The sequence below is a fragment of the Pipistrellus kuhlii genome, unplaced genomic scaffold (genome assembly GCF_014108245.1).
Source record: "Pipistrellus kuhlii isolate mPipKuh1 unplaced genomic scaffold, mPipKuh1.p scaffold_m20_p_2, whole genome shotgun sequence".
NCBI lineage: Eukaryota > Metazoa > Chordata > Mammalia > Chiroptera > Vespertilionidae > Pipistrellus > Pipistrellus kuhlii.
The window spans coordinates 87881402-87899363 of NW_023425515.1; the positions used below are offsets into that span (position 1 = coordinate 87881402).

Consider the following 17962-nt stretch of genomic DNA (forward strand, 5'->3'; position numbering starts at 1 on the left):
AGACTTAAAAATTTAAATTAGGCCAAAACCGGTTTGGCTCAATGCATAGAGCATCAACTTGGGGACTGAAAGGTCCCAGGTTCGATTCTAGTCAAGGGCATGTACCTTGGTTGCTGGCAAATCCCCAGTAGGGGGTATGCAAGAGGCAGCTGATTGATGACTCTCTCTCATCGATATTTCTAACTCTCTATCTCTCTCCCTTCCTCTCTGTACAAAATCAATAAAAATATATTTTAAAAAAATATAAGTTCATATGTGAATCATACTGCCAATTGATAAATGATCACATTTAATACCCTTTAATGCCCAATGGAGTTTGTATCCCAGGAAGCTCTGCACAATTAAAATACATGTATATGAAACATTTGAACTACTGTATAATGAACAGAACATTTTAAGGCATGTCAAAATAAGGTCATAAGCTCACTGATTTTTCCACGTTATCACCTTATGTCTGCCCGCATTCAAAAACAGGGCTAGAAATCTTATGGGCTGTTTGCTGACTGCTTATCAATTAGATTAAAGTCCCTCTGAATGGCCAGGTCCCTAATTATATAGCCATGGAGTGATCAGTGGCAATGTCTTTGCCAATGCAATTAACATTTTTTATGCGAGATTAACTGGCTTTGAATCACCTGCATAATTTGTTTACAAAGTTAATCTCCCTAGAGACAGTAGTGTTGTTTGCAGCTTGGTACTATGTAAAGCACAGCTCTCAAGTAGGCAGGTCAATTTAGGTCCAAATTGGTATTCTGGTGAATCTAAATTTGTATGTGGCTGTTATAAAATTGAATACTAAGTTTCATTGTAATTATGTAAATAATAGAAATAAAAATATTCAATATAATGCACAATACTATGAATCTAAAATGTGGTCACATGATCTCTTAAGTTTCTTACTTATATGCTACAATGAAAAAATTAAGTTCCCAGTGGACAGATTTCTCTTTTAAGCATATTCAGTCATTGAATATGGCTGTAAAATTGTCAATGTCAGTGCTGAGACAACTGTACTAGAATAACCTTTGCAATTTTAAAATAAACTTTGCTAGTCATAAAGTATTGTTATGGAAATAATTACATAGGTAGAGTCATTAAAATCCTATAAGACCAAGGATATGCAATAAAAATAAGTTAGAGCTGACCACTGCTTGTAAACCTTGTCTTAACTTCAGCTGACCCAAAAGTAACTGCCACCCTGCAGTACCTAGTAACTTGGGAAGTCAGATGGTCTGCCCTCATATTTCTCCTCTTACTTAACTGGGCATATATAAAAGAACATGTGTTATGAGAGTTATTTAGTGTGAAATTATGAGCCCTTCTGGAACAAACTGAATGATAATTATCAGTCTGTCTGAATGTGATTAACTAAGTTTTGGCTGTATTGATTTCTTTTCTTGCCAAGAATTTTCTTTTTATAAAAGAAATCATCCTATGAAGTAAAAGTAAACATAAGTAAATGTTCTCAAGAGAAAATAAAATGCTTCTCTCAGCTTGTTTTAGAGGCAAATTTTTATATTATTGCTGATACCAGGATATGAGAGGCCCACTGACAGCAAAGTACGTGCATATTTATCTAATCACACTGAAACAGGGCTTGGTACATAGTAGGCACTCAAGAGATATTTGTTAAATTAGTGACTAGATATAAAATATTTGCTGTCTTAAAGGTTGCAAGTAAACAATATTTGTTTCAACTATATTGTACCCAACAATCACCTTGGTTTTAACAGCCTATATTTAGAATTCTTAAATGAAGGCCACCATTTATAAATAACAGATATTTCCTAAGGGTTGGCTGTGAGATATCTTCCTTCATAGATTTGTCTCTGAGTAGCTCAATTATACTTAGGCCATCAACTATTAATTCTTATCCAATAACTGAAAATCAACACTAGCAGCCCAAACCTGTGTCCTCAGCCCCAATAATTTGGCTAGTTCCCAATATGATTATCCTACCTTGATAGTGTAAAAGACTGAACAGGGTGGGGTGGGAAGAAGAAGTTCAGAAGAGATAAAAGCAGGAAAGATTCACAAGTAAATTTTATTTTTAAAATAGTGTTTTTAAAATCCTGAGAAATAAGAGAGGTTAAGATATCCCTGAAACAAGAACAAGATGACATAAACAGGGAAGAATTAGAGAAAAGAAAGGCCTAGAAGGTTTATCATACACAGAGAAATGGAATAGAAAAAATAGATAGGATATTACCTTGACTTATTTGGATAAAGAATTTTGTGATAGAGATTGCTTACCAGGTGTCTATCCACTAAAATTAAAACAGTGCCAAAGCAAGGCACAGTACTGAAGCATTTAGAATGCTGGGATAAAAAGAAAGTATTAGAAGAACAAAAGGAAAAATGGTCACATGGGGTTCAGAAGCACAGCAGTCTTCTCAATAGCAACAGTGGGAGCTGAATAATATTGGAGGTGCACTTTAATATTATGAGCAAAATATCTATTTTTTAAACTAGAATTCTATAAGCAGTGAAATTATCAAATAAAATTTAGATGGAATAAAGGCATTTGATGTGTAATGAGCTCTAGACTCAAGTTATGTAGAAAGAAGGAGAAATATTTCTGATATAGAAGATACCCAAGAAAAACACATAGGATGCTGAAAGATGCCCATCCATTAACAGAGCAAAGGGAACAGAGATATGAAGATGACGTTTGCAAAGAGGCCTAAGGAGCACCCAGCCCAGTTGGATCAGGCCAGCAGCCTGGAGCCTCCAGGAAGGCTGTAGCCAGGATGGACTTCATACCTAAATAAAAATTTAGAGGAATTTAAACGTTCTGTTAGAAACTGCAAAAATAATTCATGATAGGTGTAGACAAACATAAAAGAAAAATTATTACTAACTCAAAGAAGAACACATATTGTACCAGAAAAATGTGCCTTCATAACATAACACAACTCACAGTCTATTTGCATGGTTACAATAATTCAAATTCTGAATATCAATATAACCAATGTTTCTGAAGTCATTGGGAGGACCAACAGAAGGAAAAGTGGAGGAGAGAAGTTGGGTCAGGGGATAGAAGTAGGGCAAATCATAATTTTCCAAAATGGGAAATCAAAATAATGTACAGTGGTGGAATAAGTACATATTTATAATAGAAATAAGGAAATAAGTCCCAGAAGAAATGTTTAAAATGAGGCTTGCAAGAATCTTTAAAAATGAGATGTATGTGTGCGTGCATGCGTGCGTGCATGCGCGTGCGTGTGTGTGTGTGTGTGTGTGTGTGTGTGTGTGTGCTGGAAAGTAAGGTGGGGAAGATTTTTTTTCATTATTAGTTTTATAATACTTCTAGGGTCTATTAGAAATCTGACATATAAAATATTTTTCATGTATTACTTTGATAAACATTTAAAAATCATTTGGAAAAATTTTTTGTGTTTTTTGTTTGTTTGTTTTTTTAATACCGGTTAAATTTTGTATAACAGATATCCCAAACCTAACCATTGTTATAAACTTAACTGTATAATTTAACTCTATAGTTTCTGTCTTCAGGATCTTGCAAATTTATGGGTTTTTTTTTTTTTTTTTTTTTTTTTTTGTGTGTGTGTGTGTGTTTTTTATTGATTTCAGAGAGGAATAGAGAAATAGAAGCAACAATGATGAGAGAGAATCATCCATCAAAGGCCTCCCGAACTCCCCCTACTGGGGACTGAATTTATACCTCAAGCATGGGCCCTGAGGAAATGAACCATGACCTCCTGGTTCTTGGGTCGATGCTCAATCACTGAGCCACACTAGCAGGGTCAGGATCTTGGGAATTTAATTGAAATATGTAAATTGGTATGGAGTATTCTACTTCTTACATTCATTTTAGATATAGGAAAGGAGAGAGAGAGAGAGACATCAATTTCCTGTCATCTGCAGGTGCCTGATGGGGGATGAAACCCTCAATCTAAGTATGTGCCCTAACCAGAAACTGAACTCACCACCTTTTGGTATATGAAATGATGGTCCAACTAATGGAGCCACACCAGACATGGGGAGTATTCTTTATAAAGATATCTAAACCCTCCCATCTATTTTAGGATTTACACTATGATACCTGTTTATAAATTTTAGACTTGGATGTTATTTTACATTAAAGGAGAACAGAGTAAATGATTCATAGAGTATGCTATAGTAACATTTTGAACATTACATTACATTGATCATATCTTTGTCTAAAGGGCAGATCTTTAAAATATAAATTGTAATTTTCAAGCTACAAAAGATCTAAGTCCAAGACCACTTATAGAGAATCAAAATATTTGGGGTTGGATATTATATTAGTAAAGACCCTTTATTCTTTTCATTGTTTTTCTTGCTATTTATAAGTATATCATATTTTGGAACAATTAAATATTATCATTATAATACTTTTTCTGTATTACATGTCTTAAAGTAAATATGGGGTTGCAAAGGATATTTTAAAGCTTCCTATAACTACAGTGGTTATATTATCCAGATTTTTGGTTGTTCTTGAAAATCTTCCCCTGAGAATATTTTTTCTATTGACTTTTTTTTTCTTTTTAAGGAGAGAGAATAGAAGGGAGAAAGAGAGAGAGAAAGAGAGGAAAAAAGAAAGAAACATTGATGTGAGAGACACATAGATGGAATGTTTCTCACACGCACCCCGCCTGGGCCTGGGACCAAACCTGCAACCCAGGTATATGACCTGGAGCAGGTCAATGCTCTAACTACTAAGAGACACCAGCCAGGGCAATAGCTATATTTTTTTAAAAGAAGATTTTCTAATACATGAAAATAAAGTTGAGAGAGAGTGGGGGGAGAGAATGTAACCAGTTTTGCTTTTCTAAACTTAGATCAGAGTTTATAATTCTAACAATGATGAAATATAAAGAGGTTTAAAAGTAAACCTGTCCTGGATGCAAAAGCATCAAAATAAAATAAAGAAGGCCTCATTATACAGAACACACTAGTTATTTTATTTTCTCTAAGAATTGGGGAATCTCAGGCAGTACTTGTCACATCCTTGGTTAGACCATCGCTACTGTTTTTATCTTCTATTTCTTGGTTTGGATGTGTGTGGTATTTTTTTTTTTCTTATCAATAATGGAATTTTAGTTTTCCTCCACAACTTAATATTGTACTTGTAACCCTTTAGGTCAGTTCTGACTAGTTTACACCATCAGATAAATGTTTCTCAGCTTCCTAAATCAATTCTTCCAGAGAAACTGCCTCTAGACAAATCCAATCTCTTTGGTTTATAGCTATTTTCAAAATAATTTAGAAGTCACCCTGTAACTCCTGACATGTTTAGGGATCTCCTGGACTTCTCATCACATCTTTAGGTAAATATTTTATAACACAATCACAGTTTGGTAAGTCTAATTGCTCAGGTAATAAGATTAAACACTTTCAAATTCCTCCAGAAAGCAATGAATACTGCTGTAATGCAACATTTTTGTGACCCAAAGCTGTGGTAGTTATGGAAAAACAGCATGAGTGTTTCTTGTGGGTTTTCAGTGCTCATGCTCAGTGACCAATAATTTTGTATATGGCCAAACAAAACTGCATTTTATTCATTACAGAGTGGAACACGTTTTGGGACTCATAGGTGACTGCATAAATTTTACGAAAAAACGGATGCTTGTCTATGCTCTGAAGGACAGCAATTTACATGCATACTTGAATAATTTTATTTTACTCTTCAATTCCTTTCATGGATGATGAGATTTCTCCTGGTTTTGTCATTTGGGACTTCAAGATGCTTAGTGTCTGCAAGGAGTATTACCAGAGATTACTTATACTCAGAGTGATTGAAGAGAGGGGCTTGCACTCTGTGGCATATTCATAAAGCACCCCCTGATGCTAAAAATGGAATTGCAATAATAACAAAGCTGGTTTTTGCATTATGGTACTCTTTTACCCTATGGGGTGGCACTTCCCAAACTAAAATGAAGTTTATTTAGGGACTTATTCAGAATCCAGTTGCTACCTTCAGAGAGAGGTGTTCTGGATTAATGGCAAAAAAAAAATCAAAAAAAAAAATCATACTGTGCATAGAACCAGGAGTCTCTTACTGTTACACAAAAAGAGTACTTTAAAAATATCACAATTATCTCTTATAGGTTGGAAAGAAAATCACATGTCTTTGCAATAGTTAATTTTTATTAAGATACAGATATTAATACATTTAAATATGCTTAAGTACATGTGTGCATATGTGCATGCATGTGTGCAGTTGTGAGTGTGAATATACATAATATATATCTCCATACAGAGATTTGAATGGGATTTTGTCTTCGTAAGGAATGTTTCATTTTCTAGTATCTTTAGAATTCTTGTTTTCTATCATTTTTCTTACAATATTCCACAGCTGCCCTAACTTTTGTTTACTTGGCCATCTTTATTATCCACAACTTTCTCCTTCTTAATGCTTTCTCCACTATTTCTGTGATACATATCTGTCAGGTTTTAACTGATAAATTAAACCTTCAGCTAAAGAGTCCTTTGGTCCTTAAAGTTGAAGAAACATAAATATTATAACAAAATAGTTTTTTCTTTCTTTCTAATTTTCTTTCTAGTTTTTCAATAATCAGCTAAAATTCCAAATACCTCAATTTGAAATTTTAAAAGTAGAAAAAAAGTAAAACATCTTTGTATTAAAATCTCTAACTTAAGGGAAAAACACCCTTTGTCTTGCACATAATAGATACTTGTTAAATTCATCATAGACTAAGTGATAAACTTTAGGATATAATATCTCAAATAGATTTTGAAAAAGTACAATTATTTATATTATGATGAAAGGCAAACCTGTATAAATACGAGAATAGAGTAGGTGGATTAACATTTCAAATGTCTTCTTTTTCTTCCCATCAAAGATTCATCTTGGAGACAGAAACAAAACAAAAAAAATGGACAATTCCAGCCTGTCACTGCTTACCATAAGTCATAAAAAATTGTCTCTATATGGCCTGTGTTTAGTAGTAATAAAAAACACTTCAAAACAAAGGGGAAAATGATAAAATAGCAATTTGTAATTAAAAGAGAGTTTTACCAAAAACAGTCAGCTCTGCTGGATCACTGTCTCTTTCTCCCACCATATTGGTGCCAACACAGGTGTACATCCCTGCATCACTTTTCCTGGTATTGGAGATCATCAATTTTCCACCACGGATCTATTAAAACACAAATAAAAATAAAAAAGGGAGAAAAAGAATGGAAAGGAAACTTCACTAATAAATAATTTTGAATAATTAAGCCTGTTTGTCTTTCCTAAAGGAAATAGCTCTGGAGCTAGGACTTAAAACTCTCCCATTATTTTGACATCTGCATGTGCCCTTTTTTTTTTTTCTCTTAAATTCTCCTCCAAAATAAGCTTCCAATTCCATTTCTATAGAATGGTTCTTTAAGGTAGACTTCATCTCCTGCCTGGTCTATTTTGTGTGTTGTGGCTGTCCCCATAAAATACCAATGTTTGGTCTTCACTCTGTGATTTGGTTGAATGAACCACTATTGACTTTGTTGTCAGAAAGGAGCACCAGGTATTTGCTTTGGATAGTAAAATTAATCCAACTGACTCAGAGGGACTCCACAAGTCTTTATTGAATACCTATCTCTACAGGCTGGGCAGTTTTCTAGGCACTTGGGATTCAGTAGTAATCCAAATATAAAAATGCTTGCCTTCTTGGAGCTTACTTTTAAATTGTGTGTATTATCTTTGTCTCATCTTAATTTTAATTATGAGAAAATTTTTGAAGAATAGAAAGGTATGAATAAAAACAATTCAAATTTTTGGAATGATGCCTATGAGTTGTTACATTTTTTTTTAATAGCTTCTCTCTAGATGTCTTAAGTCAAAAGCATGTATTGAATTAATAAACATGTAATCTTGTTTAAATGTGTATCTGTTAAAGAGGAAGCTAAGTGAGAATTAGGTTTTCAGTAAGTTTATCATTAACTCATAGTTTGTTTTCCAATTTTGCTGATTTTTAAAATTTTATTTCCCTAATCTAACAATCTTCATTCACTTGACAATGACTGACTGTTTTTAAAGAGATAAGAGTTAAGAACATGCTCTTTTTCTTTGTTAATTTTTAAATTCATAGGCAAACCACCCTAATATAGTTATCTTCTCACTAGAGATATTTCTAGCTTTAAAATCTGTCAAGTTGCCGAAACCGGTTTGGCTCAATGGATAGAGCGTCGGCTTGGGGACTGAAAGATCCCGGGTTCCATTCGGGTCAAAGGGCATGTATCGGATCTAGTAATAATTAATGTCGTTTTTAAACATTTGTTTAAAATCTTGCTTGGCGTTGACGTTGACTTGTATTGACATAACTTTCAAACACGTGGTATCTACAGAACGTGTGAAGTGCAGTTAACAAGTTTTGCTTGAAAAAGTTTGTGTTTGGTTTGGTTTTTGTTGCAAAACTAGGGCTAAGAAGATGGCGGATGAAGAGCATATTCGGCACTGCATGCTTTACGAGTTCCAATTAGGAAGAAAAGCAAGTGAGGCTGCAAAAAACATCTGTAGTGCTCTTGGTCAAGATGCAGTTAGCGCCAGAAAATGCCAGTGTTGGTTTGAGAAATTTCGCGAGGGAAATTTTTCGTTAGATGACAAGAGTGGTTGAGGCCGTGTGTCCAATTTTGATCAAGAAGCTCTTCAAGCTCTTTTGGTGCAAAATCCTCAAATTACCCAACAAGAGCTTGCGACAACTTTAAATTGTTCACAAAAAACAATTTCCAATCAATTGCGTGCACTTGGCAAAGTCCAAAAGTTTGGAAAATGGGTTCCTCATGAGTTGACCGACAACAACCGTAATCAAAGAGTCACAATTTGCAGTTCGCTCCTCTCTTGTCAAAACCGTTTGCCGTTTTTAGAGCAAATTGTTACCGGAGATGAACAATGGGTGCTGTATGTTCATTTGAAAAGGCGGCCTCAATGGTTGGACAAAAATGAGGCTCCGCAGCCCATGCCAAAACCTGACTTGCATGAGAAAAAAGTGATGATGTGTGTTTGGTGGAATTTTAAAGGAATTCTTCATTATGAACTTTTACCATCTAACCAAACCATTACAAGTGCAGTGTATAGTGCCCAATTGGAAAGGTTAGCCCAAGCTTTAAGAGAAAAAGAACCCGCGCTGATTAATCAGAAGGGCATAATTCTTCACCATGATAACGCACGACCGCATACTGCAAGAATCACTGCTGAAAAACTGCGCCAGTTGGAATGGGAAGTTCTCCCTCAACCTGCATATTCTCCTGATATTGCCCCTTCTGATTACCATTTGTTCCGTTCTTTGCAAAACTTTCTTCTTGGAAAAAAATTTAATAATGAAGAATGCCTTAAAAATGCATTGACCGAATTTTTTGCATCAAAATCACAAGAATTTTACAACAGAGGGATTAAAATGCTTCCTGAGCGTTGGGCACAAGTAGTAGAAAACAACGGCAACTATATTGTTGATTAAATTTTGTTGTATTGTTTAAATAAATTCGATTAAAAAAAGTATTAGAAAACGACATTAATTATTACTAGACCTAATACCTTGGTTGCGGGCACATTTCCATTATGGGGTGTGCAAGAGGCAGCTGATCGATAACTCTCTCTCTCATCGATGTTTCTAACTCTCTCTCTCTCCCTTCCTCTCTGTACAAAAATCAATAAAATATATTTAAAAAATAAAATAAAAATAAATAAATAAAATAAAATCTGTCAAGTTATAGAAAGGCATTTCCTACTTTATTTTCTTATAACCTGGGAAGACTTTCAACATGTTCTCAGTTATATACAGTATAGCATAATAAAGTCGACATTATAAAAATGGTGATGGAGGCAATTTCTTCTCCCCTTGAGGCTGCATTTGGCAATATGGCCTGATTTGATCAATGAAACTAAAACAATTTTTCACCAGAAGGAAGGTACATGGACATTGGGACTTGCCTTCTTTTGTTGCAGCTGGAACCCTGGGACCACAATGGGGACCAGCCTGAATCAGCCTGATGGACAATGAGAGACCATGAGGCAATGAAGATGCCCAGCTGAGAGTCTGTCAATTGCCAGATGTGTTGTGAGGTTATCCTAGATCATTCATCTGTCAGCACATCTTTAAATAAGCCACAGAAGCATGAGGAAGCCTTGCAAACATCAAATATGCTGGGCCAGAGTGAAGCACTATCAGTTTACCCACAGAATTGTATATCTATATATATAAAGAGCCAATGTCCATAACATCCCAAATGAACAAAGGCTAGAACAAACGCCAGGCTGCACATATAGCATGCCAAGCGGGCTGAACTGCTAACCTCTCAGGGAGAGAGATGTGGGCCTGATCAGCAGCACTAATGGCTTCGCCAGCAGCCAAGTCTCTCTCTCTCCCAGAGGTCAGCAGTTCAGCCCACTCACCAGTAGCCTCAGGTGGCTGCTGATCAGCTCTGTCTCAATGATCAGGCCTGGAGATGCTGACTGACATAGAAATAGACCAATCAGAACCAAATATGGGTGAAGTGTGAGGAGCCAATGGCTGCCTAGGAAGCAGAGCTTTTGATACTGACTGGCATAGAAACCTACTGATCAGAACCTACTCTGGATGAACTGTGAAGGCAGAACCTAAGGTGGGGACTGAGGAGAAGTTTTAAGGGCAACAGCTGTTTGGTGTAAGGCAATGTTTCCCAAAGTGTGGTATGCGTACCTCCAGAGGTACGGGAAGAGTTTGGTGGGGGTACGCGTTGCACTGGAGTTTGGTGGGGATATGCACTGCACCGTGCTTAGCTGCGCCTAATTCTATGTTCTCATGAGTATGAGGGTACTAAGTGTTACAAAAATTATAGAAGGAGTACACATATGTCAAAAGTTTGGGAAACACTGGTGTAAGGTATAAGATTCAATTTTTTAATGACTGGTTTGGCAGTATAGTGCATATGGCTGGCCATCAGTCCAGGTATAAGGATTATGTGTTTTTATCCGCGAGGAGCATCTCTTCTGCTGAAAAAAGATTTTCCCCCTACCCCCATTTAAGCAATCCTATCCTATATAATTTATCTGTACTAATAAAAGGGTAATACGCTAATTAGACCAGGTCAACTGGCCATCTTCCAGATGTCTGACTTCCTTCCTGACAAAGCCATGGTGGCGGGGGCTGAGGCCAAGGCAGTTAGGGGTGATCAGGCTGGCAGGGGAAGGTGGTTGACAGTGAGATCAGGCCGCCAGGGGAGGGCAGTTAGGGGTGGTCTGGCAGCCAGGCAGGCAGAGGCAATTAGGGGCAATTAACGCAGGCAGGCAGAGAGGTTAGGGACAATCAGGCAGGCAGTGGGGCAAGGTAGGGGCAATCAGGCTGGCAGGCTGGCAATTAGGGTTTAGGGGCAATCTGGCAGGAAATAAGGTAAGTTATTAGGTGCCAGTCGTCCCAGATTGCGAGAAGGATGTCTGACTCCGGCAGTCGGATAACCCCCAAGGGGTCCCAGATTGGAGATGGTGCAGCCAGGCTGAGGAAACCCACTCCATGCATGAATTTTGTGCACCAGGCCTCCAGTAGTCTAAATAAAATGGTTACTAAAAGCCACTGTGGTTGAGGTGGTTTGTTACAAAGCTAAAGCTAAATGATACTAACATGAGCTAGAAACCCTTGAGCATTGATTTTATTCCTTCATCTGGAGCACATTTTCGTAACTTGGTACCCTAGCAGACACCATTACCAAATAAGTTCTCCAGTGCATTGTAGATCCTCAGAGTTCAAGACAGAATAACATATATACATGCTGTGATCTCCTACATGGCTTATTTGGTTCTGTGTTATGATGCAATCACAATGTACACATAATAAAAAAATATATTTATTAGATATTTTTAGAGATAATAGACACTTAGACTACAGGAACTTTTGATAGAAATGGAACATTTTTTCAGTTAAATGAGATATTATTTTTAAAATATTCATTCTCAATTATTATACTCAGTGTAATTCTCAAAAATTACACTAAAGATGTCAGAATGTTAATGCATTATCTATTATTTTAGTAGACTGTTTTTCACAAACTTCATGTCCAAATCTTGAGTAGACCCTCTGAAAAAATAAAATAATTGTATGCTATTACTTTATCTACCACTTTACCATTTTCTGGGTGTTTTATTTTGAATATTATTAAACTGATGCAGCTAATTACTACTTTCCCTTAAAAATATACTATTTTTCTATAAGGGCTAAAGTGCAGAACCAGCCATTCATTATTATTTTCATTTTACTTTATATCTCTAAACTTTTAAATGAATTCATGTATGAAAATTTGATTATAAATATTATTAAATTGGAAAAGTGCTTGGAGTATTTGTCACCTTAAATTATAAATTCATTTTATAATTTTTAAAATAATGCAAAAAGAAATACCTTAGTTAATATGGTTTATGGCTATCATTTATACTTTAACAATCACATGCTGCAGATGCATTTGAAGATCTTAAAAAGAGCAGAGACTACAATATTGAGCTGCAAATATATATTTACATACTCAAGTTGGTGCAATTCTATTTTTTACTGTTTTGTTCATTTTTATTTTTATTATTTTTATTTATGTTTAATCTTTATTGTTGAAAGTATTACATATGTCCCCCTTTTCCCCCCAATGACCCTTTAGCCCTACCTCCATACCCCCAAGCCTTTACCAGCCTATTGTCAGTGACTATGGGTTATGTACACTACTATATTCATACAAGTTCTTTGGTTGATATCTTCCCACCCACCTACCCTCCCCAGCCTTCCCTCTGAGGTTCCACAGTCTGTTACATGCTTCTATGTCTCTGGATCTATTATGTACACTTGATTTATATAATTTTTCTTTTTGAAACCTCATTCCAAAGATATTGTTTTTGGTTCCCTCTTTTCAGTCCTTTCAGTACAGGGTAAAAGGTAGTTAGTATTCAAATGCAATTTGACAATTTTATTCACAGAATAAAATATATCAATTTTAAGACTTGAAATTCAGTTTCTCTAGGCATTCATCTTAATTTCACTCACACTTATTCTTTCATCCTTGTCATCAATTCGAACTTTGTCTTTCTTCCAGTAGATGGTGGGTTCGGGATGTCCTCGGGGGGGCTGGCACTCCAGGATGGCAGGCTCTCCAGCTGCCACCACAACGTCTGTGGGATTTTGCCGGAAGTCATCTCGTAACACTGAAGGAAAACAATTGTAGTGAAAGAAAATTCAATAACAGCCTCATCTCTTACAAAGGTAACTTAAAGACTCATTTACTTTGTTCGAAAAAAGTTACCAGAGTGACTACATAAGCATGCCCAACTTACCAAACCTAGAATCAACCTAAGTGTTCATTAACAGGAAAATGAATAACTGTGATAATGCACCTTTGCTATAAAATCTGACTTAAAAATAAGGTAAGTCTGAGGAAAAAAAGGGTAGAAATGTTCACGATATAGTTCATAAATAATTACATTATTCATAATAAAACTCAAAGTACAAAACTTTATGTAGTATGATCCTATCTTCTATTTAAAAAGCACACATACATATGTATATATAAACATATTAAAATAAATGGTCAAATTATACTTAAAACACTGAAACAAGCTGGGTTCACCACTGTGAACAGGAAGGCGGATCTTTCTGGGAGGGGAAGTGGGAGAGAAATCTTTGAGAAAGGCCTTTCTCCTGACATGAATATGGACATGATCCACATTGTTTTCATTACACTTCAGAAGATGGACTCATTGTTCACCCTTGCAACACTCCAGCACCCACACACACAGGGCTACATTTTCATTCTCTCTGCTTCTCCACCTGCCGAGCGACATCTGGGCAGCGTGGCATTCGGAGCAGAGATATCCCTTATAGCAGTTTTGCCAGCCTGAATTCCCCTCCTTTCATTAGGAGAACAGCAGGTTGGACCTCTGCTGTAACCTCTGAAAATCTGGCATGCCTGGCTCTCCAAATGTCACCTATCTATCTGTGTGCACTCTCCTTCTGCTGGCAACCTGAAAAGCCTGGAGAAATAACTTTGTCTATTAGATCGCAGATGCTGAGTTTATTTAGCAAATAAAGGCAAACATTCACAAAAATAGTTGATAACAGTTCATACATCACATACCTCAACTGCCTCTCTTTTCCCTAACTTCCTTGACTTTTTTATTCTTTGATATTCCAACACAGACAAGTGTGCTTCCTAAGTGTGCCTATGGGTAAAACAAATAAATATACTCACACAAATATAGATGTGTGTTTATGTATATATAGCATATATACATATACACATACTAGAGACCTGGTGCACAAAAATCTATGCACTAAGCAGGGCAGGGGAAGGGGAGGTCCCTCAGCCTGGCCTGTGCCCACTTGCAGTCTGGGACCCCTTGGGGGATGTCCACCTGCCCACTTAGGCCTGCTCCCTGGGGGGAGTGGGTCTAAGCCATTAGCCAGACATCCTTAGCACTGCTGCACTGGCCAACCATGAGCTATTTTTTGGCTGAGTGCAGCTTCCCTGTGGAAGTGCACTGACCACCAGGGGGCAGCTCTTGTGTTGAGCGTCTGCCCCCTGGTGGTAACTGTACATCATAGCAACTGGTTGTTCCCCTATTAGGGTCGATTTGCATATCACACTTTTACTATATAGGGTACATATTATATACACATATACTATAGTCAGGCGTCTTCAAACTATGGCCCGCGGGCCACATGCGGCCCGCAGAGGAGTCTGATCCGGCCCGCCAGGTTTTTTGGGCAGTGAGCGCAGCCGAGGTGTTACAGTAGGAATTAGTAGTTCATATAGTCCGGCCCTCCAGCTCTCTGAGGGACCGTGATCTGGCCCCCACTTTAAAAAGTTTGAGGACCCCTGCTAGATATATGCACATGTATGTATATACTTACAAATTGGCCAAGCTATTTGAAATAAAAATTAATGCTGTAATGCTGTAAATGTGGATTAGACCAAACAGCTTTGGTGTCTTGTAATGAGGCCCACTTCATCACTTTGCCATATATATATATATATATATATATATATATATATATATATATATATATATATAATTTCAGAGAGGAAGGGGGGAGAGAGAATATGAGTGAGAGAGAGAGAGAGAGAGAGAGAGAGAGAGAGAGAGAGGAAACCCCTACTGGGGATCTGAGGATGGAGCTCACACCTCAAGCATATGCTCCAACTGGAATTGTACTGTGACCTCCTTGTTCATAACTCAATGCCAAAAAAACTGAGCCACTGTAGCTGGGCATCACTCTGCTTCTTGGTTGGGCCGTGCATCCAGGCTCATTGTCATGCTCCAAATAAACAGAAGTCCCCCATCCTGAGAATAACTGCAGAGACACCTGGGTGACTTGAGGGCTTTTCCTGTCTCTTGCAAAACCTCCTCTAACAGGGTTTTCCATCTTAATGAAGTCAGCACTCTGAGATTAGAGAACCTTGTCTCCTATTGAAGGGGCAGTAAGAAACTGTTCAGCACAAATTGCTTGCTCTCAGTTTATAAACTGATTAATTTGCAGCTTTCACCGGTAAGGAAATGTGTTCCATTTTAGCAAGGTTCCCTTGTCTAACTTGCAGGAAAGGTGTGATTTATTTGCTTAAGGATTTGCTTTTGAATGAGCTGAGAAATGTGCATTTCAATGTGACATTCTGGCAGGGGAGATCAGAAGAGGTTTGTGGTTCCCTCTTCCAGGTAAATCCTCCAGGGAGAGCAAGCTGGTGACTCATTTATATTCTAAATACAGAACAGCTGCCTACTTATGCAATGTTAAGACATGCAAAAATATGGTAACAGGGTGGTGAGCACCCCTACAATATACAGTGCTGGCAGCAAATGGTGTTTTGGCAGGCCCTCAATCTGTTTCAATATGACACATCTGGTCAGTGGAAGGACCTTCTCCAGAACTGGTCTCTTAACAAATGATATGCCAAAAAGCCTCTACTCAAATGGTCCTTAGGACCATCGCAAATCATTCAGATACACAGTGTGTTACATCAATTTGCAACAAGATTAATTAAGAAAAAAAGCTCCTTTGACCTGAGGGACAAAAAAGAGAAAAATACCATAGCAAAAATAAAGTCTGTTCCTCTTAAACAATATAACATGTGTTTATGGCAGTCACGAAAAAAGAAAATGACTCCATTTGCAAATGAAACCAAGAAATCAAATATCAGCTGTAATTTTAGGCTTTTACACTATTCACCCAGAGAGTAAGATGAGATAATAAGATAATTGGTGCTGTACATGCTTCAACTTGTAAAATGCTCTTTGGGGTTTGCACAGTATCAGTTAATTCATTTTTTGCTTAGCGATATTATTTCTTTTACTCTAAGTCTTTGGGATAATAAAATGTAACATCTCTCTTTCTTGTAAATAAAACATTGACTAGAAAACATCCTTTTCAGCAGGTTCTACCATGGCAAACAGGGAATTTGCTCTTAGGAAAAAGTAAAGTCATTTTTACTCTTTAAGTTTTTAAGAAGAATATATATGTTCTGATATTTATTTATATCTTTCTGAGGTTTGTATATCCACTTATAAATGTAAGCAAGGTAAAATAAAATAATATTTATTATTTCCAAATTTTGAGTTAATTATTCATTTCTGATTTTTCCCTGTGCTTAATTGCAGGTGATAAGGCATAGAAGGTATTCTCTATAGTAAAGAATTCTATGGATGAAAAGAACTAAAATGGTCGTGTAAATCTAGGGAGAAAGTCTAAATTATGTCTATTTTTTCTCTTTAAGCTCTTATTATAGAAAGAGCTGAAAGCTGCTTTAAAAAAAAATCTTTACTGTTGAAAGTATCTCCCATAATAAAAGCCAAATATGCAAATTGACTCTCACTCCAACACTTAAGATGCCTGCCCCCATGGGGACACAAGATGGCCGCCACAAGATGGCTGGCAGAGGAGGGCAGTTGGGAGGGACAAGGGCTGCAAGGGAGGTCAGTTAGGGGTGACTGGGCCAGCAGGAGAGGGCAGTTAGGGATGACCAAGCCTGCAGGGGAGAGTAGTTAAGGGCAATCAGACCAGCAAGGGAGCAGTTAGGCGTCAATAAAATTGGCAGGGAAGTGGTTAGGGGGTGATCAGGCTGGCAGGCAGAAGTAGTTAGGGGCAATCAGACAGGGAAGCAGGTGAGCAACTGGGAGCCAGCAGTCCTGGATTGTAAGAGGGATGTCCGACTACCAATTCTGGGTGGATATTATTGGATTTACATAGCAGTAAATCCAATAAATGGCCAGTCAGTCAGACATCCTTTGAAGGCTCCCAGATTGGAGAGGGTGCAGGCTGGGCTGAAGGACACCCCTCTGCCCCCGTACACAAATTTCATGCACTGGGCTTCTAGTTACATATGTTTCCCCTTTCCCCCCATTGACCTCTTCTAACCCCTCTCCACATCCTAAGCCTTCATCATCCTATTGGCTGTGTCCATAGCTTATGCATATATGAACAAGTTCATTGGTTGATCTCTTCCCACCTACCCACCCTCCCCCACCTGCCCTCTGAGGTTCCACAGTTTATGACATGTTTCTTTATCTTTGGATCTATTTTGTTCATCAGTTTATTTTGTTCATTGGATTCCATATAAAACTACAATAATATCATGTGATACTTGTCTTTCTCTGATTGGCTTATTTTGCTTAGCATAGTATTCTCCAGGTCCCTCCATACTGTCTCAAACAGTAAGAGAGCCTTCTTCTTTTTTTATTGCTGCACAGTATTTCATGGTATAAATGTACCACAGCTTTTTTACCTACTCATCTACCGATGGGCACTTGTACTGTTTCCAAATCTTAGCTATTGTAAATTGTGCTGCTTTGAACATAAGGGTACATACATTCTTTCTGCTTGGTGTTTCAGGTTTCTTAGGATATATTCCCAAAAGTGGGATGACTGGTTCAAATGGAAGTTTCATAATTAATATTTTGAGGAAATGTCATAGTGTTTTCCCTAGTGTCTGCACCAGTCTGCATTCCCACTAGCAGTGTACTAGGGTTCCTTTTTCTCTA

The 17962-nt window shown here is 37.3% G+C and overlaps 1 protein-coding gene across 19 annotated transcripts in view; it reads right to left on the reverse strand.

Annotated features, from left to right (window-relative positions):
* ROBO2 (roundabout guidance receptor 2) overlaps positions 1-17962 on the reverse strand; it is a 1761697-nt gene that overhangs the window by 166023 nt on the left and 1577712 nt on the right. For all 19 annotated transcript variants that reach the window (XM_045584073.1, XM_045584072.1, XM_036444354.2 and 16 more), the window contains 2 exons: positions 12981-13138; positions 7025-7145 (listed from right to left, as the gene is read on the reverse strand). In XM_045584073.1, the coding sequence (XP_045440029.1) occupies positions 7025-7145; positions 12981-13138 (279 nt within the window). The remainder of the gene's footprint in view (positions 1-7024; positions 7146-12980; positions 13139-17962) is intronic.